At 41.3% G+C, this 26435-nt stretch overlaps 1 protein-coding gene across 2 annotated transcripts in view; it reads right to left on the reverse strand.

Moving 5' to 3' along the window:
- Positions 1-24230, reverse strand: part of LOC139418250 (active breakpoint cluster region-related protein-like) — a 258195-nt gene extending 233965 nt beyond the window's left edge. Inside the window, exon 1 of one of the 2 annotated variants that reach the window (XM_071167561.1) lies at positions 23191-24230. In XM_071167561.1, the coding sequence (XP_071023662.1) occupies positions 23191-24127 (937 nt within the window). In that variant the 5' untranslated portion in view covers positions 24128-24230. The remainder of the gene's footprint in view (positions 1-23190) is intronic. The other variant, XM_071167560.1, reaches the window with a different exon arrangement.
- Between the last annotated feature and the right edge of the window lie 2205 nt (positions 24231-26435).

Below are 26435 nucleotides of genomic sequence, written 5' to 3' on the forward strand. Positions count from 1 at the left end.
TGTAAAGGAATATAAATATATGGGTGTCCTCTTGGACAATAACCTTCAGTGGAATAAATGTACAGACCTGATCTACAAAAATAGTCAAGACTGTACTTTCTCAGAAAGCTGGGATCTTTAATGTTAATTGTACTATATACTGACTGTTTTACATATCTTTCATTGAGATTATTTTAACTTTTTGTATTGTTTGTCAATTCCCCTGTCAGCCAGGAAAACCAGAACTAGGCAATAATTTGTGCCAGGTGTGATATCCCTCCTAAATAGCTCGGGCTAATGTTCCTATCCACCCAGTAAGGCCAGCAGGCTAGTCTCTTTTTATTGGTATGTAACTTATGAAAGTTGTATGTCTATTTGTTTTGTTATTTAAATGCCACTTTTTAAACGTGTACATGACACTGCAACAGAATTTCCCCATGGGGACAAAGTCAGTAAAGTAAAGGGTGGTGTAGCAATAGTCAACCACAAATGTCAGTGCCACCTTAGTTCACACGAGGTGTTTAGGCTTCAGATGTGTCTACTGGTTTGAGAAGTTCATGTCATGTCCACAAGTACAATGAAATGCCTTTCTTGCAAGCTCTAGACCCAACAATGCAGTAATCAATATCAGTGTAATACTTAAAAACATAAGGTACAACAAAAATACACGAGAATTAGAAATAAGAACACAAGAAGAATGTTAGTCAGAAAGAACACAAGAAGAAAGTCCGTTCCAATACCATTGTCATGACGCTGGCCTGGGGGTAGGTTTATGACGGTCCTAAATACCTCTCCCCTCTTTTTTCCTCTCTCTACCCTACTGATGTGACTATTGAAAATCCCTTGGTTAACATAGAGATTCTGGGAACATCAGAAGGTGGGGGGAAATTAACCATATTTTGGTAATCCAACCAGTTGAACATATGCGTTGGTACTTAATGAATATGATGTCAGTTCGGTTGTCATCTGAGACATTCTCATCAATGATAGGATGACAAACTGTACAGTGGAAAGTCTACACATAGTTATCAGATTCACATGGAATTGTTGTACAATTTAAATGTTTGAATATGAAATTATTTGGGAGGGAATGAAATGTGATTTTAGCTTCTAAAATGTGAGAATTGGGTTTTCATGAGTGAATTAGGCCCGACTACGTGAAGAGACATTGGTTATAAACTATGAAACACGACCTCCTCTCCCTTCCTATATAAAGCCTTGACGACAATATAACTTCCTGTTCCGGGTACATTAGGATGACGATCCGATGTCAGAAGGGTTCAGATAATAACTACAGAACGAAGCCAACCTCGGCGTGAGCTTTGGTTGCGAATGGTATGAATGAGTGAGTGAGTGTGTGGGAGGGAGGGAGTGTTTGGAACAGTCTGAATTTGATTGGCTCAGGGACTTGAGCAAATCAGTTGGCTGACTATAAACCACACTTTTTCCTTTCAAAGAGGAAGTGTCTGACTGCTTCTGCTGTGACACAATATAAGAGTAAAGAAATCAATCTTAATAAAAATATATTAAATCTCATTTTGAGGCATGGTTATGAAATATAATAACTTTTACTATAGGAATTGTCCTTTCTCCATACTCCAAGTCTACAAATATGTAGTCTAAAGCTTTAGACCATAGGCCAGGACTCTCATGTACGTTCACTCCAACTCTAAATCTAGCACACCTGATCCTAATAATTAGCTGGTTGATACGATGAATCAGGTTAATTACAACTGGGGTTGGAGCAAAAATCTACAGGAAGGTAGTACTCCAGGAACAGAGTTGGAGAGCCCTGGCCTAAACAGTAGCACAGACAGCTTGGATGTTTGTCCTTTAGTAGTTTGTTAATGACTCAAGCAGAGATGGCTGAGGATTCTGACCTTTGAAACCCCTTCACTCAGAGTAGATGAGAAGACAAACAATAGAAGATGTGGTGTTTGGCCGAATTCCTGACCCCCCCAGGAACTCTGCCTTCCCCCACCCCCAATACCACTAATGAGCCTGTGGTTCCCATAGAAATCAGGAACCCCCCCACTAACCCTAACATAACTAAACTGTACCATAACAGTAGTCATTTTTATTAACTTTATTAACTCACCAGGGGGAAATTCACTTGGTCATGTGCTTAAAAAGACTGTACATAAAACAGGAAAACACAGAATAATTCAAAGTGCTATAGCTACACATTTAAAGTGAAAGTACAATATGCTGTATACTCGAGGGACCAACAGAATATTGTTTATAAAAAGAGACCCTATATCTATCAGTTTTTCTTCTGAAGTCTCTTTCCCCTTGTCCGGCTGCTGCTGTGACTGGATTTTGAGTGAAGGGGATGAGCTGACTCCAGTGTTGCCAACCCGAGTCAATGAAGGAACTGAGAGGACAAGCAGGGGCACAGCATGATCTGAATGACCCACAGACATGATGACATCGTCACATGTCACAAAGAGTAGCCCACTAAACCCTAGGGATCCTAAGAGAGTGATTGAGAGGCAGGTGGATGACTAGTCTAGACCTACATGGTGGAAATAACAAGTGTGGCAGTGACATCATATAGGCCTGGGAACAGACATATAGGCCTATAAAAAGACTACACCTTTAAAAGTGACAGTGTAGCCAGCTTCTCTCCACACTGCCTTCACTTGAGCTCAGCTGCTTATAGAGTAAGCCTGGGCTTAGAGTTCACACCTTCGGCGCAGGCTATGGTGTGTGGTGGGCTACTGCCCATCTTCTGCTCATATTGACAAAGGCAGACGAGGTACTGCAAGAAGCAACCGAGCTGCCACGATGACACACTGATCACCAAGGTAACGCCACAGACAGGCCATTGAGAACTGGCAGTAACAGCCAGCAGCTTGACATCCATATATAAGCACATTCTCTAAATGCCTATAATAATTGAAAATGTCTCAACTGTCTCCTTACAAAGTAACTAAATAATGACATAAGCCACATCAATTATCCTATGATGTGTAGTCTACGTTTGTATGGAAAGAGAAACTCAAACTTGAAAATAGTGATACCAGTATCGCAATAGGTCAAAAATGAAAACACGAAGCAGACATAAATCTTCGGTCCTTTAAAAACCTGCTGTATGTAAAATATGATGTGCTTCAGCTTGGAAAATCACTGACTCTGGATGACAACAAATGTTTTCCTAAAGTAGTCAAATCCGCTTGGTGTTTTGTTTGCTTGCCACGACAGTAACAAGTATGGATACTGGTATCGTCCCAGCACTACCATATAGTTTACTGTACTGTAATAAGCAGTCAGTGTTTGACACACACACACACGGGGTGTGCGGTATACCGGTATGAACGTGAATACCGGTATGGTGTTGTGCCATGATATGGATTTTGCCATATCGTGCATATCATGATAAATTAATCAAATGTATGAAATAAGGTGTTTTTGTTTCGTTCAACATTTCAGTCGAGTGATACAGGCTAGTGGGCTAGTTCAAAATGTTTCTCTTTCACTAAAAACATACAACAAACAAGCATGCGCAACTGCAGAGTAAGCAAACATTTAGTGAAGTAAACTCCTTTAATTAGCAAAAGTGTCCGAAAATCAAGCATTGAGGACGACTGAAAACAAGTAAAATGACGCTATTGAGGGTGATTTGCGTTGGGCCAGTGACCGAAAGGTTGCTGGATCGAATCCCCAAGCTAACAAGGTAAAAAATAAAATAAAATCTGTTGTTCTGCCCCTGAACAAGGCAGTTAACCCACTGTTCACCGGTAGGTGGTCATTGTAAATAAGAATTTGTTCTTAACTGACTTGCCTAATTAAAAGGTTAAATTTTAAATTTGCAGGATGACAAAGAATTAGTTGGAAACTGGTTTGGCTTTAAGACCTCGACCAACAAACAGCGCTGTGTAAGTTGTGTCGACGCATTGTGCTAGCCAAAGGTGGAAACACCAGCAATCTTTGTCACTGCCTGAAAACCCTGCATGTGCGAGAATTTGAAGCATCTACCAGAATCCATGCAACAAATCCCCGGAGCAGTGGAGCAAGTCCCAAGACATCTTCAAGCCAGACCCGCACTCAGCTATCACTCAACGCATCATTCATTAGTGGTACTCCCTATGACGAGAAGAGTAACAAGTGGAATGAGATAAAGAGTGCAATTATGTATCACATAGCAAAAGACATGGAATCAATTCAAACTGTGGAGAAAGACTGTTTCAGAAAGTTCATTTGAACTCTAGACCCAAGATACGAGATCCCTAGCTGTAAATACTTCAGCAAAACATGTCTGCCAAAACTCTACACAGAATGTCTGGACAGAGTTGCCAACGAAATCCATAACGCTGCATTCTTCTCTGTCACTGCAAACTTATGGTCAAGCCAGACCACAGAGCCATACATTAGCCTCACAATTCATTACATTGACAACAACTGGAAGCTGTGAAGCGAATGCCTTCTGACCTCTCATTTCCCAGACGACCACATGGGAGAAATAACTGTAGCTGGGATGAGGGAGGCACTTTCATCCTGGGGCTTGAAAGAGTTGTGTCAAGTATGTATGACTACCGACAGCGGATCGAACATGGTCAAAGCATTGGAGCTGAACAAATGGACAAGACTAGGGTGTTTCGGACACAGGCTACACATTGCTATTGGTAAGTTTCAACGTCCAAAACAGAGCTAGGTAGAAAAATAACCTAACTTAACCTCTTGGATCTCTAGGGGCGCTATTTCATTTTTGGATAAAAAACGTTCCCGTTTTAAGCGCGATATTTTGTCACGAAAAGATGCTCGACTATGCATATTCTTGACCGTTTTGGAAAGAAAACACTCTGAAGTTTCAGAATCTGCAAAGATTTTGTCTGTAAGTGCCCCAGAACTCATTCTACAGGCGAAACCAAGATGATGCATCACCCAGGAATTAGCAGAATTTCTGAAGCTCTGTTTTCCATTCTCTCCTTATATGGCTGTGATTGCGCAACGAATGAGCCTACACTTTCTGTCGTTCGCCCAAGGTCTTAGCAGCATTGTGACGTATTTGTAGGCATATCATTGGAAGATTGACCATAAGAGACTACATTTTCCAAGTGTCCGCCTGGTGTCCTGCGTCGAATTCGGTGCGCAATTGCCAGCTGCTTCCACTTTACCATTTGATTCAGGGGAGAAAGCATGTGTCCAAGAACGATGTATCAATGAAGAGATATGTGAAAAACACCTTGATGATTGATTCTAAACAACGTTTGCCATGTTTTCAGTCGATATTATGGAGTTAATTTGGAAAAAAGTTCGCGTTTTGAGGACTGAATTTTCGGGTTTTTTTTGGTAGCCAAATGTGATGTATAAAACGGAGCTATTTCTAATACACAAAGAATCTTTTTGGAAAAACTGAGCATCTGCTATCCAACTGAGAGTATCCTCATTGAAAACATCAGAAGTTCTTCAAAGGTAAATGATTTTATTTGAAGGCTTTTATGTTTTTGTTGAAATGTTGCGTGCTGGATGCTAACGCTAATGCTAACGCTAAATCCTTTGTTTGCTAGCTACTGTTACACAAATTATTGTTTTCCTATGGTTGAGAAGCATATTTTGAAAATCTGAGATGACAGTTTTGTTTACAAAAGGCTAAGCTTGCGAGATGGCATATTTATTTCATTTCATTTGCGATTTTCATGAATAGTTAACGTTGCGTTATGGTAATGAGCTTGAGTCTGTATTCCTGATACCGGATCCGGTATGGGGAGTTCCAAGAGGTTAAAAACAACTTAAAATGCAGAATAACTATTGCATTTCTTATCTCCGTCTAAAGTTATAGCTGACTACACTGCCTGATCGTTCTTAAACATTAACTTCATATGGCTGCAGGGGCAGTATTGAGTAGCTTGGATGAAAAGGTGCCCATTGTAAACGGCCAGCTCCTCAGTCTCAGTTGCTAATATATGCATATTATTATTAGTATTGGATAGAAAACACTAAGGTTTCCAAAACTGTCAAATATTGTCTGAGAGTATAACATAACTGATATTGCAGGCGAAACCCTGAGGAAAATCAAAGCAGGAAGTAGCTTCTATTTTGAAAACTCCATGTTCCATAGCCTCCCTTTGCTCCATTTAAAGGGATTTCAACCAGATTCCTTTTCCTATCGCTTCCTCAAGGTGTCAGTCTTCAGACATAGTTTCAGGCTTTTATTTTGAAAAATGAGCCAGAGCGATAACATCGCGTCAAGTGGTCACATGAGTTTTGCTTGCGCAACAGAATTTGGACAGCCATTGTTTTCCCCTCTCCTACTGTGAAAGACATTTGCGGTTGATATATTATCGATGATATATTTTAAAAACAACCTGAGGATTGATTATAAAAAATGCTCTCATTTAAAGGGATATCAACCAGATTCCTTTTCCTATCGCTTCCTATCGCTTTTATTTTGAAAAATTAGCAAGAAGGATAACATCGCGTCATTGTATGGCCGGGTGCCAGCAGCATTTTGTATGCGCAACAGAGTTTGGGCAGCCATTGCCTTTCCCTCTCCTTCTGAAAAAGACAGTTGCGGTTGATTTATATATTTTAAAAACAACCAGAGGATTGATTCTAAAAAAACGTTTGACATGTTTCTGTGGACATTACAGATACTATTTGGAATTTGTCTGCGTTGTCGTGACCGCTCTTTCCTGTGGATTTCTGAACATAACGCGACAAACAAACGGAGGTATTTTGGATATAAAAATCATCTTTGTGGAACAAACTGAACGTTTGTTGTGTAACTGGGAGTCTCGTGAGTAAAAACATCCGAAGATCAAAGGTAAACTATTAATTTGATTGCTTTTCTGATTTTCGTGACCGAGCTACCTGATGCTAACTGTACTTAATGTTTTATCGTGCGATCAATAAACTGACGAACGCTTGGATTGCTTTCGTTGTAAAGCATAATTTCAAAATCTGACAATTTTCAGACGTGGTTTGTGCTGCTTGTCATTCTGTTACCAAACTTTGCATCTGCACTGTTCTTCAAATAAATGAGTTTTTGCCAAATTTTCAGTGAAAATTGTTGAAGATGCACTATGAAGAAATCACTCCGCCATTTCCTGGCTGCTAAAATTCTAATACTTAGCCTAATTTCAGTTTATGTGACAAAACAAGAAAGTATAGTGTAGAGAATCATAGTGAAATCTAAATCGCTGTAACATATTTTCCATAAATAAAAAATATATAATTTTCAGCTGGTGTACAAAACCTGAAAGTAAAAGATGCAAGAACTAAACTTAAACACAGGAAGCATAGAAATAGCGCACATAGAACAAATCGACCGCTTCATAGACATGATTTCAATGAGATTTATAACTAATACCTACTTGAATTGAGTCAAGTCACCCCAAAAAGTAACATAATGCAGCTTTAGAAGTTGTCCTTGTGCAGAGAGTTGTATGGTTGTAGAAATTGTTTATCTTCCCAATGTATTGTATGCATTGTTTTGCAATCATTGGTTTTGTTTGGCATACATTTTAAAGTAAAAGATTTGTCTGTGGAAGTACGTGATGCCAGACGTGCTGAGCAGACGTTGACAAACCGAGCTCTTCAAAGGCTCTTGCGAGCCCGCCGACATGCTGGCTACTCTCCTCTGGGAAATTCGGGATGGTAACAAAGGTCTTTCTCTGAAAATTGACAAGAAAATCGGCTGAACTCCATTCTTCCATTGACGACCTGAAATCCTCCATGAATGATCTCCTTTTGAGAACGACTGAGGCAGAGTTGTGCATTTGCACAGCTGAAGATACCGTCGCTCAACATGACCAGGTTCTGATACAACTGCAGAAGGACAATGCCTACCTCAAAAACAAGGTAGACCAGATGGAGAACCAGAACAGACGTAGTAATATCTGTGTGGTTTGGATTGAAAGAGGACAGCGAGGGCCGTGACCCGGTCCGTTTCTTCACTCAATGGATCCTAGATGTCCTAGGCATAAATCAACTTCACCAAGCCGTTGGAAATCGAACGCGCCCACAGAACTTCAGCGCCGAAACCCCGGCCAGATGAGCCCCCACGGGCCGTCCTGATCAGGTTCCTTCATTTCTAGGACAGAGAGAAGATACTGCAACTCTCAAGAGCCATAAGGGACATCACCATCGATGGCAAGAGTCAGCCTTTTCCCGGATCTTGCCAGACGTCGCAAACAGTTCAGATCTGCCGCCAAAGCACTGAAGGAGAAGAACGTCACCGGCTACCTCATCCACCCTGCGCGGATGAAAGTTCAGTACAAAGGCCGAAGCCATCTCTTCAACAGAGCGGGAGAAGTGTTCACTTTTCTCAAAGAACTGAACCACGTCTGAACCAGGATGGTCTCTCTGGTTTTTTGGTTTTTTCTTATCCGTGCTGTCCTGGAACTGAACTGCTGATATGGACTTGGAATTTGGATCCGTTTACCCCCGCTATTCGGTCGTTGTTATTGATTTGTCAATTTTCAACTAACCGTTTTTTTCCCCCGGGGTGAGTTCTATTACATTTACAGGAGAGTATATTTTGGTATAGTCAATATCCACTGGGCAAAGCAAATTAGTGGGATTAGGCCCACTGCTCCCCCCCATTTATGTTTCTCCTCTCCTGAAAAGAGACTCAAGCAGCCCTTCGTGTGGGCAGTAAATATTCGGCCATAAATGTCTATTCACAACGTTTGTTTTCAACTTTGAGAGCTCGCTGGTTTTAGTTTACGCCAAGGTTTAGCTAGTAAGAGCAAGATGGAAAGCCAGCATCAACGTATCTCTACAAGTGTATTCATGTTTGATTGTTGGGATTGTTGTTTCAGTCCGACAATCGGGGTGGGATTTCAAAAAAAAAAAAAAATTCTATGTTTATTGTTGTTTCCTCCCTAAAGAGACACATAGGTCACTTTAGTGTTCAAACTAAAGTTGAAACATTTCCTGACTATTTACATATGAGCGATTTCCATTCGGTTACATATTTGAAACCCAACCTATATTTAATCCACTAAAATACGTCACATTCAACGTAAAAGGTCTTAACAGCCCATTATGAGGAAGAGAGTATACATACATACCTTAAGAAATTAAAGGCCGACTTGTGTTTTTACAAGAAATACATCTTACAGCCAGTGAACACAAGAAATTGAAGAGGGAATGGGTAGGACAGGTTTTTGCATCCTCTTTTAACTCCAAAGCAAGAGGAACTGAAATGTTGCAAAGTAGACACATCCCCTTCTGCATCAACAACACCATCTCTGATCCCTCGGGCAGGTTTGCTTTGGTGCGGGGGCATATGTTTTCAGTCTTGGACCCTATTTACGCACCTAACTTCGATGACCATATGTTTATTCAGAATGTCTTCCTTCAGGTCGCTCAAGCACCACCAGGATGGCTACTGGTTGGAGGATATTTTAATTTTTGTTTAGATACAGTTCTTTATAGGTCCTCTGATAAACCCTCACTTCTTACCAAACCCGGCAAGCTCACCATGTCATTCATGAAAGATCTTAATTTGTTAGACATCTGGAGACAGTTGCACCCACAGGATAGGGACTACTCTTTTTATTCACACCCACACAACACACACACACACACACACAGATAACTTTTTACTATCAACCCAACTGTTTCATAGAGTGTTAGATATCGAGTATCTCCCCAGATTGCTTAGTGACCATTCTCCTCTGGTATTATCAATCTCCATTCCTACCAAGGTAAATGGAGCATATAGATGGAGACTAAATTCTACACTTCTAAAGCAACCTGAATTTTGTGCATTCATCAAAGAGCAGATCTATATTTTTACTTTGACAAACAAACCCTCCGCTCCTGACAGTTTCATTCTTTGGGACACATTGAAGGCCTATCTGAGGGGACAGATTATTTCCTATACTAAAGGGCTGAAGAGAAAACACGGTGCGGAACTGAATGTCCTTGAATCTGAAATCTCTGAGCTAGAGAAAACCTACCAAAGAGGCCCGACTAAAGATCTATACAGGCTTTTGGTAAATAAAAAACTGAAATATAATATTCTAAACACATATCAAGCTGAGAAGGCCATCACTAAATCAAAACAGCGTTATTACGAGCTTGGAGAGAAAGCACACCAAGTATTGGCATGGCAACTGAAAGCAGAGGAAAGTAAGAGGACAATTAATGCTATAGAAACTCTTACTAATGAGATATCTTTCGACCCAACTGAAATTAATGATACTTTTAAGAAATACAACGAAGACCTCTACACTTCCCAATCAAGCGATGATCTATCAGAGATCGACTCCTTTCTCTCCAATCTCAACCTCCAAAGCCTGTCAGAGGAAGACAGAGAGCGCCTGAGTGAACACTTCTCAGTTCCTGAATTGTTGGAGGCCATTAAATCCTTACCTTCTAATAAATCTCCTGGGGAGGATGGCTTCCCTCCAGAGTTCTATAAAGAATTTAGGGAGCTGTTGGTCCCCTACCTTATGGAGGTACTTAAAAAAGCCAGGGAAGACAACTGCTTTCCAGAGTCTTTCTCTCAAGCAGTGATTACTGTAATCCACAAGAAAGGGAAAAACCCACTAAAGTGCGCCTCCTATAGACCAATCTGTCTCCTTAACACAGATTGTAAAAACTGGTCACCAAGACTGGAGTCATGTCTTCCCCTGTTGGTCAACCCAGATCAGACTGGCTTCATAATTAATAGATTGTTCTCCAATAATCTCAGAAGGTTCTTTGATATAATTCACCTTGCTAACAAAAAACCTAGTGTAGCAGTCTCCCTCGATGCTGAAAAGGCCTGGTTTAGGTATCGTGTTTGTAAATTTGATAAAATCACTCTACAAATCTCCTAAAGCTAGGATTGCTACCAATGGGATTACTTCCTCCTCTTCCTCTCTCTATAGGGGGAACAGACAAGGTTGCCCAATTAACCCCCAACTCTTTGCCCTCACCATCGAACCGTTGGCTGAGGCTATTAGAACGTGTCCAGACATACATGGCTTTGAGGTGGGCCCCCATACCCATAAGTTATCACTCTTTGCGGACGACCTTACCTTATTTCTAACAAACCCAGAACACTCCCTCTCTCACTTGCAGATCCTACAACAGTGTTATAGTTCTTTCTATAGATATAAGGTCAATTTTGATAAAAGCGAAATCTTACCGTTGTCTGTCTTTGACCACCATAGCATCAAACACAAGTTTCCTTTTAGATGGTTGCCTATGGGCTTCACATATTTGGGCATAATGGTGGATGATAACCTGAACAACCAATATAAACTCAATCTGGCCAGCTTGTTGCAAAAGGTGGAGGGTGACCTTTGTAAATGGATGGACTTACCTCTCACTCTACTGGATAGAATCAATGTAATTCAAATTAATGTCCTGCCCAGATTTCTATTTGTTTCTCTCTCTCCCTATCCCTGTGCCCGCAGCATTCTTTTCCTCTCTCGACAAGCTGACCAGACGGTTTATATGGCATGGAAAAACCCCTAGTGTTGGCCTGGAAAAACTGACCCCTGATTACGGTCAAGGGGGCTTAATCTTCCAATTTTAGAATGTACTACTGGGCTGCACAGTCTAGGTTTCTGGCTCAGAGGTTTGACAATGGTCCCTCTCCCTCAAGGTTGAACATTGAAAAGTTTGAGGTAAATGATGACACTAGGGCAGAATTACTTTACAAATGGGACAGAAAATCTATAAAAACCATCACAGACAACCGTTTAATCATACATTCTGTCCTGGCATAGTGCAAACTGCACGAGCTGTTCGGACGAGAGGGATTCCTTTCTCCTAAAACCCCTTCATGGAACAATAGATTGATTCCTATGTTTTTCCAGTAGTGACTTTAGACCATGGTCACTCTTCTGGAACATTGTTACGAGGAGGGAGTTCTTATATCTTTTGATCAGCTGAAACAGAAATACCACTTGCCAAACAGGGACTTCTTTAGCTACCTACAACTACGAAACTTTATTAGGGTGACTCAAGGGACAATGGAACCTACCTAAGATGTCACCTATTGAACAACTTTGCCACGCAGACCAACCACTATTCAAGACCATTTCCAGGGTTTACAATGCTCTTATTTCAGGACAAACACCGCCTGAGCTAGATAAACCCCGATTTAGAAAAGATCTGAGTATTTATCTTGATGGGGGTCTATGGAGTGACCTATGCAGGGATGGTGTTACATCCACATTGAACTCCAGATACAGACTGATCCAGTTTAATTTCCTCCATCACCCTGATATCTCCCCCCTATGTTTTAGATGTGGGTCAGATGAAGGAACATTCCTCCATTCCACTTGGCAGTGTTCAAAACTACACGGTTTCTGGCAGGGGGTCTGCGATACCATATCCTCAATTCACAGGGTTGCATTCCCTTTAGACCCGGAGGTCTGTCTACTGGGCAACTTTACTAACACCAATCTTTGGCAAAGCCATACTATAAAGCTAACATAAATATTGCTAGCGATTGCCAATGTATTGCCTTGAAATGGAAATCGGATTCCCCCCTGCCAGTTGCAATATGGCTATCGGAAGTTAATAGTTGAATCCCACTGGAGAAAATCACTTACTGCTTGAGGAATAAGTTAGACACATTTTACAGAACTTGGCAAACGTTTGACCCCCCACATCACATTGATTGAATCTCTATATAACCCTTATATATTGTTTCACAATTAATGTATAATATATGTAGCTTACGGCAGATCCAATGTCTCATTATTATTATTAATTGTACTCTTTATTATGACTTATTGAATGTTTGTACATACAATTATTATTTATTTATTTATTTACGCTTGTCTGTTACTGTCACTTTGTCCTATTGCTGTCTAATATATTTTCACTTTTGTTTTGAATGTTCTTGAAAAAAAAAAAAATTGTCTTAGCATCAATGTTACCGAGGAATTGCCCCTAAGTATACTAAAATATGCCATGGGTGGGCAGGCACGCACACAACTGAGTTAGAGCTGGCTGTTTTGTGAGCAGACAGGCAGAGCAGGATGGGCCTCGACAGGCCCTGCATTTCTGAGAGGGAGACGTGGAAAAGGAGGGGATAAATACAGTTTGTATTATGAACAAGATATAAAAGGAATCTCCAGCAACGTAACAAACACAGGTTTGTTCACTCTTCCAAAGGAACACTTGTGAAAAGTACAGCAGTCATGTTGTTCAGTTTAACCCAGTTCTAATAGCATTAGGCTAACCAAAACAGAATGCCTTGTCAGTTGTTTGGTGGATAGAGTAGAACATATACACTACCGTTTAAACGTTTGGGGTCACTTAGAAATGTACTTGTTGTTGAAATAAAAGCACATTTGTTGTCCATTAAAATAACATAAAATTGATCAGTAATACAGTGTAGACATGGTTAATGTTGTAAATTACTATTGTAGCTGGAAACTTAGATATTCCATTTAAAAAAATCTTCCATAGACCCATTATTAGCAACCATCACTCCTGTGTTCCAATGGCACATTGTGTTAGCTAATCCAAGTTGATCATTTTAAAAGGCTAATTGATCATTAGAAAACCCTTTTCCAATTATGTTAGCACAGCTGAAAACTGTTGTTCTGATTAAAGAAGCAATAAAACTGGCCTTCATCAGCATTTGTGGGTTATTCCGTGCGAGAAATTGCCAAGAAACTGTTGATCTTGTACAACGCTGTGTACTGCTCCCTTCACAGAACAGAGCAAACTGGCTCTAACCAGAATAGAAAGAGGAGTGGGAGGCCCCAGTGCAAAACTAAGCAAGAGGACAAGTACGTACATTAGAGTGTCTAGTTTGAGAAACAGACACCTCACAAGTCTGCAACTGGCAGCATCATTAAATCGAACCTGAAAATCACAAATCTCAACGTCAACAGTGAAGAGGCGACTCCAGGATGCTGGCCTTCTAGGCAGAGTTCCTTTGTCCAGTGTCTGTGTTCCTTTGCCCATCTTCATCTTTTCTTTTTATTGGCCAGTCTGAGATATGTCTTTTTCTTTGCAACTCTGCCTAGAAGGCCAGCATCCCAGGTTCATCTGCCTCACCTAATGCCAATTCTGGTGGGAAGCTGCAAAAGACCACCAAGTGCTAAAAGTCAGTATTTTCATAACAATCGGAAATCGGTATTTTTGGACACCGATTTTGCCTCTTTTTTTTTCAACCTTTATTTACTCTATTTAACTAGGCAAGTCAGTTAAGAACACATTCTTATTTTCAATGATGGCAGTTAACCCACTGTTCCTAGACCTTGTTCAGGGGCAGAACGACAGATTTTTACCTTGTCAGCTTGGGGGATTCAATCTTGCAACCTTACAGTTAACTAGTCCAACGCTCTAACCACCTGCCTCTCATTGCACTCCATGAGGAGACTGCCTGTTACGCGAATGCAGTAAGCCAAGGTAAGTTGCTAGCTAACATTAAACTTATCTTATAATAAACAATCAATCATAATCACTAGTTAACTACACATGGTTGATGATATTACTAGTTTATCTAGCGTGTCCTGCATTGCATATAATTGATGTGGTGCGTATCGTTGCTCCAATGTTTACCTAACCATGAAGATCAATGCCTTTCTTAAAATCAATACACAGAAGTATATATTTTTAAACCTGCATATTTAGCTAAAAGAAATCCAGGTTAGCAGTCAATATTAACCAGGTGAAATTGTGTCACTTCTCTTGCGTTCATTGCACGCAGAGTCAGTGTATATGCAACAGTTTGGGCCGCCTAATTTGCCAGAATTTTACGTAATTATGACATAACATTGAAGGTTCTGCAATGTAACAGGAATATTTAGACTAAGATCAAATACGGAACGGTTCCGTATTTCACTGAAATAATTGTTTTCGAGATGATATTTTCCGGATTTGACCATATTAATGACCTAAGGCTCGTATTTATGTGTGTTATGTTATAATTAAGTCTGATTTGATAGAGCAGTCTGACTGAGCAGTGGTAGGCAGCAGCAGGCTCGTAAGCATTCATTCAAACAGCACCTTTGTGCGTTTTGCCAGCAGCTCTTCGTTGTGCGTCAAGCATTGCGCTGTTTATGACTTCAAGACTATCAACTCCCAAGATTAGGCTGGTGTAACCGATGTGAAATGGCTAGCTAGTTAGCGGGGTGATGGCTAATAGTCACTCGCTCTGAGACTTGGAGAAGTTATTCCCCTTGCTCTGCATGGGTAACGCTGCTTCGAGGGTGGCTGTTGTCGTTGTGTTCCTAGTTCGAGCCCAGGGAGGAGAGAGGAGAGCGACGGAAGCTATACTGTTACACTGGCAATACTAAAGTGCCTATAAGAACATCCAATAGTCAAAGGTTAATGAAATACAAATGGTATAGAGAGAAATAGTCCTATAATTCCTATAATAACTACAACCTAAAACTTCTTACCTGGGAATATTGAAGTCTCATGCTAAAAGGAACCACCAGCTTTGTTTGATATGTTCTCATGTTCGGAGCAAGGAACTTAAACGTTAGCTTTCTTACATGGCACATATTGCACTTTTACGTTCTTCTCCAACACTTTGTTTTTGCATTATTTAAACCAAATTGAACATGTTTCATTATTTATTTGAGGCTAAATTGATTTTATTGATGTATTACATTAAGTTAAAATAAGTGTTCAATCAGTATTGTTGTAATTGTCATTATTACAAATAAATAATTGCCCAATTAATCGATATCTGCTTTTTTCTGGTCCTCCAATAAATCGGTATCGGCGTTGAAAAATCATAATCGGTCGACCTCTATTCAGGACGTCAGTCAACCTACCAGTGAAGTTACAAACAGCACAGGAATGAAATCATCAACATGTATTGATCACATCTTTACTAATGCTGCAGAAATGTGCTTTAAAGTACTATCCAAATCCATAGGATGTAGTGATTACAATATAATAGCCATATCAGTTCCAAAGGCTGGGCCTAATATAGTGTATAAGAGGTCATACAACAAGTTTTGCAGTGATTCATATGTTGATATTTGCTGGTCTATGGTGTGTAAATGAGGAGCAACCAGATGCTACACTTGACATGTATGAAATTGCTTATTCCAGTTACTAATAAGCACACACCCATTAAGAAAATGACTGTAAAAACTGTTAAATCCCCTTGGATTGATGAGGAATTGAAAAATGTTATGGTTGAGGGATGAGGAAAAAGGTATGGCAAAGTTTGGCAGCCCAACTGATTGGCAAATGTACTGCAAATTAACAAATCATGTGACTAAGCTAAATAAAAATCAGCTATACTATGAAAAAAAGATAAATGATATAAAGAATGATAGTAAAAAGCTTTAGAACACCTTAAAATACGACCATCATTCATTGAATCAGATGGATCAGTTATCACAAAACTGACTGATATAGTCAACTACTTTAATTACTTTTTCCATTGGCAAGATGAACAAATTTAGGGATGACATGCCAGCAACAAACATTGACACTACATATCCAAGTATATCTGACCAAACTTTTGAATTCCATAAAGTCTGTGTGGAAGAGGTGAAGAAATTATTGTTGTCTATCAACAATGTCAAGACACCGGGGTCTGACATTCCGGATGGAAAATTACTGAGGATAATAGTGGACGATGTTGCCACTCCTATTCGCCAGATCTTCAATTTCAGCTTACTAGAAAGTGTGGGCCCTCAGGCCTGGAGGGAAGCTAAAGTCATTCCACTACCCAAGAATAGTAAAGCCCCCTTTCCTGGCTCAAATAGCCGACCAAACAGCCTGTTACCAACCCTTAGTAAACTTCTGGGGAAAATTGTGTTTGACCAGATACAATGCTATTTCACAGTAAACAAATTGACAACAGACTTTCAGCACACTTATAGGCAAGGACACTCAACTCAAAAAATCCAGGTAGAATCAGGAATTCCCCAGGGTATCTGTTTAGGCTCCTTGATTTTTTCTATCTTTACTAACAACATGCCACTGGCTTTGAGTAAGGCCAGTGTGTCTATGTATGCGGATGACTCAAGACTATAAACTTCAGCTACTACAGTGACAAATGACTAAAACCCTTAAAGAGCTGCAGTTAGTTTCGGAATTGGAAGCAAGGAATAAGTTAGTCCTAATAATTGCCTTGGCAGCAGCTAATGGGGAGCCATAATAGATACAAATACAAAACAGTATTGCACCACGACATACAGTGCATTCGGAAAGCATTCAGACCCCTTCACTTTTTCCACATTTTGTTATGTTACAGCCTTATTATAAAATTGATTAAATACATCTTGTTCCTCAATCCACACAATACCCCATAATAACTAAGCTAAAACAGTTTTTTAGAAATGTTTGCAAATGTATTGTAAATAAGGTATTTCAGTTTATTTTTAAGTATTCAGACCCTTTGCTATAAGACTCGAAACTGAGCTCAGGTGCATCCGGTTTCCATTGATCATCCTTGAGATGTTTCTACAATTTGATTGGAGTCCACCTGTGGTAAATTCAATTGATTGGACATGATTTGGAAAGGCACACACCGGTCTATATAAAGGTCCCACAGTTGACAACGCATGTCAGAGCAAAAACCAAGCCATGAGGTCGAAGGAATTGTCTGTAGAGCTCCGGGAGAGGATTGTGTCGAGGCACAGATCTGGGGAAGGGTACCAAAACATTTCTGCAGCATTGAAGGTCCCCAAGAACACAGTGGCCTCCATCATTCTTAAAATGTGAAGAAGTTTGGAACCACAGACACTTCCTAAAGCTGGCCACTCGGCCAAACTGAACAATCAGGGGAGAAGTGCCTTGGACAGGGAGGTGACCAAGAACACAATGGTCACTCTGACAGAGCGCCAGAGTTCCACTGTGGAGATGAGAACCTTCCAAAAGGACAACAACCCTAAACACACACAGGCAAGACAAAGCAGGAGAGGCTTCGGGACAAGTCTCTGAATGTCCTTGAGTGGCCCAGCCTGAGCCCAGACTTTAACCCGATCGAACATCTCTGGAGAGACCTGAAAAAAAGCTGTGCAGCGACACTCCCCATCCAACCTGACAGAGCTTGAGAAGGATGGAAGTAACTCCAAATACAGGTGTGCCAAGCTTGTAGCGTCATACCCAAGAAGACTGTAATCACTGCCAAAGGTGCTTCATCAAATTACCAAGTAAAAAGTCTGAATACTTACAGTAGCAGTCAAAAGTTTGGACACGCCTACTCATTTAAGGGGGTTTCTTTATTTTTACTATTTTCTACATTGTAGAATAATAGTGAAGATATCAAAACTATAAAATATCACATGGAATAATATAGTAACCAAAAAAATGTTAAACAAATCAAAATACATTTTAGATTCTTCAAAGTAGCCACCCTTTGTCTTGATGACAGCTTTGCACACTCTTGGCATTCTCTCAAGCACCTTCATGAGGTAGTCACCTGGAACGCATTTCAATTAACAGGTGTGCCCTGTTAAGAAAGGAATTTCATTCATATTATGCAAGAACAGCGCAAATAAGCAAAGAGAAACAACAGTCCATCCGGAACATTTCAAGAACTTTGAATGTTTCTTCAAGTGCAAACGCAAAAACTATCAAGCACTATTATGAAACAGGCTCTCATGAGGACCACCACAGGAAAGGAAGACCCAGAGTTACCTCTGCCGCAGAGGAGAAGTTCATTAGAGTTATCAGCCTCAGGAATCTGCAATTAACTGCACCTCAGATTGCAGCCCAAACCTTTTTGGTACTACATGATTCTATGTATGTTATTTCATAGTTTTTGATGTCTTATAAAATGTAGAAAATAGTCAAAATAATGGAAAATCCTTGAATAAGTAGGCGTCCAAACTTTTGACTGTTACTGTATGTAAATGTGATTTAAAAAATAATAATTGTGCATGTTTTTATAAAAACCTGTTTTTGCCTTGTCATTATGGGGTAGTGTGTAGGTTAATGAGGGGAAATGTTAATCAATTTTAGAATAATGCTGTAACAAAATGTGGAAAAGGTCCAGGGGTCTGAAAACTTTCCGAATGCACTGTAAGTGCCAGGCACACCAGTTTGAGTGTCAAGAAATGCTGGGTTTTTCACGCTCAACAGATTCCTGTGCGTATCAAGAATGGTCAATCACCCAAAGGACATCCAGCCAACTTGACAACTGTGGGAAACATTGAAGTCAACATGGGCCAGCATCCCTGTGGAACACTTTCGACATCTTGTAGAGTCCATGCCCCGACGAATTGAGGCTGTTCTGAAGATGTTCTGAAAGTGTTCCTAATGTTTTGTACACTCAAGATGCAGTACAAATTTGCAAACACTCATCTCTAACTGGCTAACATGTATGCCTTCTTTTGGGAGCACACTCGGTCTTTCACTCAGTGTACACAAAGACAGGCCTTGTGAGGTAACCTGCTCTCAGAATGACTCATTTGCAAGTTTCTTTTAGAACTGTTTCCTGCTGAGCACTCTCAACAACACAACTGACTCCAACAGCTCATTGAAGGAAATGGTCTGCATCTGACACATTCAAAGCCGTTTACCACCAACTGACATAACACAGAGAATATTGGGGGGGGGGGGGGGGGGGGGGGGGGGCGCGACCACATTTAAAATACCCAAATGCGGGACATAATGATGACTTACTCTGCGGGACATTGTAGCATACATGAATAAAAACATTTGTCAGAACCCCCGGTTGAGTTTTGGCCACATGAGATAAATGTCCTAAAATCTCTGTTTTTGGTGTAAGAGTAACGTTATACTATGGCATTACATTTTGGTTATGTTATGTAAAATACTAATTAATCATTCTGATCTTCCAAGACATTGATTCAGCTATGATCTAACTTCACTAAATGAGCAACATTGTAAGAAGTGTTGGAGTTAAGCTCCGTGCACTCCGGACTGAACCAAAGAGGACCTACCCATTTCTTCTTGCCTCTGCAAAATTTGACTGTGCACAAACGAGAGACCACGTGCAGCCTTTTTACAAAAATCTGGTCATATTTGGCCAAGGAAATATTTCTGGTTGATCTCAGGGAATGTAAAACAGTTAAGGAAACTGTTAAAAACAGGATTGTGTGAAGTAGAACCAAATATGTTGAATGAGCAACTAATAAGCATGGAGAGCCTCAAGTTTGATGAAATTACCTTATACAGTGCCTTGCGAAAGTATTCGGCCCCCTTGAACTTTGCGACCTTTTGCCACATTTCAGGCTTCAAACATAAAGATATAAAACTGTATTTTTTTGTGAAGAATCAACAACAAGTGGGACACAATCATGAAGTGGAACGACATTTATTGGATATTTCAAACTTTTTTAACAAATCAAAAACTGAAAAATTGGGCGTGCAAAATTATTCAGCCCCTTTACTTTCAGTGCAGCAAACTCTCTCCAGAAGTTCAGTGAGGATCTCTGAATGATCCAATGTTGACCTAAATGACTAATGATGATAAATACAATCCACCTGTGTGTAATCAAGTCTCCGTATAAATGCACCTGCACTGTGATAGTCTCAGAGGTCCGTTAAAAGCGCAGAGAGCATCATGAAGAACAAGGAACACACCAGGCAGGTCCGAGATACTGTTGTGAAGAAGTTTAAAGCCGGATTTGGATACAAAAAGATTTCCCAAGCTTTAAACATCCCAAGGAGCACTGTGCAAGCGATAATATTGAAATGGAAGGAGTATCAGACCACTGCAAATCTACCAAGACCTGGCCGTCCCTCTAAACTTTCAGCTCATACAAGGAGAAGACTGATCAGAGATGCAGCCAAGAGGCCCATGATCACTCTGGATGAACTGCAGAGATCTACAGCTGAGGTGGGAGACTCTGTCCATAGGACAACAATCAGTCGTATATTGCACAAATCTGGCCTTTATGGAAGAGTGGCAAGAAGAAAGCCATTTCTTAAAGATATCCATAAAAAGTGTTGTTTAAAGTTTGCCACAAGCCACCTGGGAGACACACCAAACATGTGGAAGAAGGTGCTCTGGTCAGATGAAACCAAAATTGAACTTTTTGGCAACAATTCAAAATGTTATGTTTGGCGTAAAAGCAACACAGCTGAACACACCATCCCCACTGTCAAACATGGTGGTGGCAGCATCATGGTTTGGGCCTGCTTTTCTTCAGCAGGGACAGGGAAGATGGTTAAAATTGATGGGAAGATGGATGGAGCCAAATACAGGACCATTCTGGAAGAAAACCTGATGGAGTCTGCAAAAGACCTGAGACTGGGACGGAGATTTGTCTTCCAACAAGACAATGATCCAAAACATAAAGCAAAATCTACAATGGAATGGTTCAAAAATAAACATATCCAGGTGTTAGAATGGCCAAGTCAAAGTCCAGACCTGAATCTAATCGAGAATCTGTAAACCGCTGTTCACAAATGCTCTCCATCCAACCTCACTGAGCTCGAGCTGTTTTGCAAGGAGGAATGGGAAAAAATTTCAGTCTCTCGATGTGCAAAACTGATAGAGACATACCCCAAGCGACTTACAGCTGTAATCGCAGCAAAAGGTGGCGCTACAAAGTATTAACTTAAGGGGGCTGAATAATTTTGCGCGCCCAATTTTTCAGTTTTTGATTTGTTAAAAAAGTTTGATATTTCCAATAAATGTCGTTCCACTTCATGATTGTGTCCCACTTGTTGTTGATTCTTCACAAAACAATACAGTTTTATATCTTTATGTTTGAAGCCTGAAATGTGGCAAAAGGTCGCAAAGTTCAAGGGGGCCGAATACTTTCGCAAGGCACTGTATATCTTTCAGTCTAACAGGCTGACTACACCGCTCTCGTCGCATGTGCGAGCGTTGCAAAATAAATTTAGAAATCTATATTATTCAATAATTGCACCCACACTGCTCCCGCACGTCAGCGTTGCCAAGGGCTAAATAGAAGTCGGTTCTATTTGTGACGCAGATCGCACTGCAAGTCCTGCCTCTCCCATCTCCTCATTGGTTTATAGAAGCAGGTGCCATCTCCTCATTGGTTATACACACGTGGGTGACTGAAAGACAAACGAGCTCAGTGGCGGTAATGCACCTAATTTATGAAAGTTGCCAATCGCAATATAAAGTCAGAAGAAAAAAGCCTGGAAGGAGGAGAAATGACTAGAAATGATTCGGTTGACCATTTTGTGTGTGGATTAATTGATGGAGTAGAGGACCTTGTGCAGTTCAGGTCAAATAACAACTCAATGTTTATATCCCAGGACAAATTAGCTAGCAAGTGCAAGCGAGTTAGCTAAATTGCCATAAATGTTTAATGCTTTTCAACCTGTCCCCAAATTAATATAATTGGTTCAGAGTTTGTTTTGATATTTTAACCTGCGTGTCATGATCGCGTTTGGTGTGGGGGGACAAAATACAATGCACGATGGCGCACAATGGCGCACGCGCACAGTCGGTTTGGGTTCCATGTCATACTGTCATTTACTTACTTTAGTAGACCATCATCAGACCACCACATTTCACTGCACCTAACATTTCAATTTTTTTAAAACATTATTTTTGTAAGTAGTTAGACCTACTGTCCTCTTCAAGTTTAGCTGGAGCAAAGATTATGGATATACTGACAAGATACATGTCTCTCCTCTCTAACAATGTAGCCCTCGCTACAGATAACACAGGACTAGTAATGGCACTTCTTTATGAAACAAGTAAATGTTCAAGTAAATGTTCTAACAAATATGTTTTTGCCCGCGCTAGACCGCTACATTGGTTATAACAATTCCCTCAGCACCCCGACTTCCAGAGGCTAAGTGCTGATGTTGTCTGAGTGCCAGACTGGATTGTGTCACAGGCATTTAGATTGTCATCGCTATGGCACTAGGTCATTAGCATGAGGAGGAAGCTCTGCTCTCTCCACTGTCCCTAATGAACCACTCATCCATTTCAAGTCCCACTCCTACATATTTCCCCAAATACATGTGCATCACAGAACTATATAGATACTTTTGACACAGATGACAGCTGAGGGATGTGTCACAAAATGAGTGTAAAATGTTTCCAAGACCTTTTCCTTCCTCTCACCTAGTCATGTGTGAACTGTCAAGTTATTAACTACTTTAAAACTATTTCGCTGTGGAATATGGTTTTACCTGCCATTGTGGAACCTGATGGAAAGTATTTAACATCTTTTTCAACACTACACAGCCACGATCTCTTTCAATGTTGCTGCCATGCAGTGCAATACATCGATAGCATTCTCTCATCATTGTCTTATTGGTGCCCATGCCATTAAACAATTACTTTACAAATAGCTCTTTCCGGTTTACATGCATGATAAAGGGCTGTGTAAACCTCAACTGATGTGGCCAAACAAATAGATATCTTACCTGAAGAGGAGTCTTCATGGTCGGAACTCAAGTTGCCATCACTGCGTCTGTCTGGAGTGCTGCGCCCGGACCCACCTGTACGGGATGCCCTGAAGTGCGCAGGAATGCAGGAAGGAGACAACCTCCCATCATCACTGGAGTCAAAGTCCCTGCTGTGGCGCAACGGGCGCAGGGTGTCCCGGTGGGTGTTCGACCTCTGGCTGTCTCTGACGGTCGTTTTGGGGGTCACCATGTTGCTCTTTACGAAATTCTCATTGAGCTCCGCATCCTCGTATTCGTGGTCACTGGCCTCTCTGCTGTTGCTTTCGCTCACGGAATTCAATTTCCCTATGCGGCCGATGCAGTTTCCATCCGCTTGAGAGAGCTCGGATGAGATCGTATTCACTTGTTTCTGGAAGCTGGACTTGCGCGGGGGCGCGGGGGGTATAGGTTTACTTGTCCTGCTACTGATCCTGATCGGCGGCTCTGGTTTGGTACCTCTGCTGCCTGGCGTCTGCAGTTTCATGCTTCCATTACCAAGAACCTTCATACATTCCCTGTCTAGCTTTTCGTTTGTCATCAACGATTTTCTTTCCGTTTCTGTCCTTGATAATAAATGTTCAAGATTCAAGTTTTCGTCTTTACCGTCTTCCCACATCACCTTGTCATAACTTTTCTTCTGTCTAGCGATGGTGGTCTGGAAATATATCACCTTGAATTTCTCCTCCAACAGCGCCTGCTGCAGCGTTTTCAGATTCGATTTACATTTCTCCAGCTCTGACTCGACATCTTCCACCGAGGTTAAATCCATTTTAGGTGCTTCTCCGTCAGGAAATTCATTCTTCCAATGTTTTTCGAATTCATCTTGCTCCCACATTATCTCCCCCGCGAAGATCAGCGATTCGATGTAACCACCCTTGAGGAAATTATACTGTTTATATTGTTGTTTCTGTCGCATGTGGAACCTTTTCCTCTGCAAAAGAATCCTACAAACTCATTCCAAACTTGACACTTCGTCGTACTGGTGCACTACACACACTTGTTACATCTCCCACGCAGGCATATGATACAGTGTTCCTTTACCCAGATAAAAAAAAAAACTTTCGGCTTCCGGTATTCAGATAGGTGGTGACGTAAAACCAATTAAATGCAACAGTCAAAGTGATTTTGTTGGGGCGTTCCTTTTTGGAATGAGGGGGTTCGATCTGCCCCGAGTTAACCCGCTGGAAGGAGTTTAACCCGGATAAAATGTGATTGCATTCGTTTTGGAACCGGGCGTGATCCAGGAGCCCGGTTCAAAGCCCAGAGCGAAGTCGGATCAAAACAAAAGTGACGCAGCCGAGGCTAGTTTAAGCACGTGGAGTAATGAGTCGGATTCGGTGTTTTTATTTTTGTTATTTAACCTTTATTTAACTAGGGAAGTTTTCCAGCTATGAATGGTGTTGTCACATGCAAAAGTGATTGCTTTTGATAAAAACGCGTTAACTGTCTTCCCAATGAAAACATTTTAGAAAATTCGAACATTTATTTTATGGAAAATATATGTTATGTTTCTGGATGTTGCACTTGTTGACAACATCACCGAGCAGAGCAGAAGATTACTTGTTGTTGTTTTTTTTAGGATGGGCTCCTTCCTTCCCGTTCACGTCACCGGTCATAGAATGATGCACCGCGGCTCAGGTTAATAGAACTCCCTCATGGAATGACATGATTGTTCAAGCGTTGAACATTCAAGCATGAATGACCTATTCTGACAATAGGAAAACCCCTGTTGATGTGAATGTATAATCTTACATAATTATAATATTTTAGAATAGGATCTATGATTTGTTAGATTATATTAATGAATAATGTCCTCATGTGTCTGCTTCAGAGAGTGTTTTATATTATCTTATGTTAACATTTACATTGGTTCTTGTGTTAATCATACATGTCGCCAGTCCATATAATAGAGGCATGTCTTTTTCTGTTTTAAGGCACATTCCATTGCTATCCTGCTGTCAACACCATTAGGAGGCCCAGTACACATTTTACATGTGTATCATGCTGTCCAGGCTGAGCTGTATTGGCTGCAGGGACAGCTATGACAGAATGGTTAAGAACTATGTGTCTACTGTGGCAGACCAGGGGGTTTGGTCAAGACTTTTACGCAAAACAGAGAGACTTGTATTAGTTTAAGGGTGTTGATTTAAATCATAAAAAATAAATAATAGGTCTCCACTCCGGGATACCATCTTGTGGGCTCCGGAGTCTTGCTGTATCCTGTGGGAAGCGCAGGTTACCGTCTGGTTTGGGAACCGACATGGTGGGGCTGCACCATGCGCTGTGGGACTCTTCGATGACCCCCATCCTCAGCATAGCCTCCACTTCCTGCTTCACAGACTTCCTTTGGACCTCGGGGATCCAGTATGGCCTCTTTCGTGCCGTTTCCCCGGGCAGGGTGCAGACGTGGTGTTCAATGAGGGTCATGCAGCCCAGCTTCTCGGAGAACACCGTCGTGTTCCGATCGACGAGCTCCCGGAGCGTTTGCTTCTGGGCCGGGTCGAGGTCCTCATTGCTTGGGACCACCACAGGTACCATTGACGTTCCAGATTTTGACCACAACACGGCCAAGGCTGTCCTCTCGTGCCACCTCTTCAATGGATTCACATAGTAAATCTGTTGGGGTTTCCGTCTCCCCGGCTACTGTACGCGGTAATTGACAGGTCCCAGCTTCTCTATCACCTCGTATGGCCCATGCCATGTTGCCAGGAACGTACTTTCTGCCACGGGGATTAAGACCAGCACCTTGTCTCCCACTTGGAATTCTCTGGATTCGGTTCCCCGATTGTAGACCTGGGCTTGGGTGCTTTGGGCATTCCCTTACCACTGGCCATATGGCTGTCATCCACTTCCTCATCGTCTCCATGTGCCCTACCATGCTGCATAAGGGGGTCGGCTGGGCTTCCCCCACCTCCTTTGCGAGGTCCACTAGGCCACATGGCCTCCTACCGTAGAGGAGTTTGAAAGGGGAAAACCCGGTGGATGACTAGGGCACTTCTCGGACCGAGAACATTAAGTGGGGTAGTAGCTGGCCCAGTTCCTTCAGTCCTGCTCAATGACCTTCCGCAGCATTTGTTTGAGTATTTTATTCCAGGTGCACCCCCAACAGATGGGTGTGAGCCAGCTGAAGAACAGTTCCCACTTACTGTTGGGACAGCAACAGTACCTCTCAAAGTTACCCTGTTGGTGAGACACTTGATACAAAAGGTTATTCTTGACTGGGA

The sequence above is a fragment of the Oncorhynchus clarkii genome, chromosome 10 (assembly GCF_045791955.1).
Source record: "Oncorhynchus clarkii lewisi isolate Uvic-CL-2024 chromosome 10, UVic_Ocla_1.0, whole genome shotgun sequence".
Classification (NCBI taxonomy): domain Eukaryota; kingdom Metazoa; phylum Chordata; class Actinopteri; order Salmoniformes; family Salmonidae; genus Oncorhynchus; species Oncorhynchus clarkii.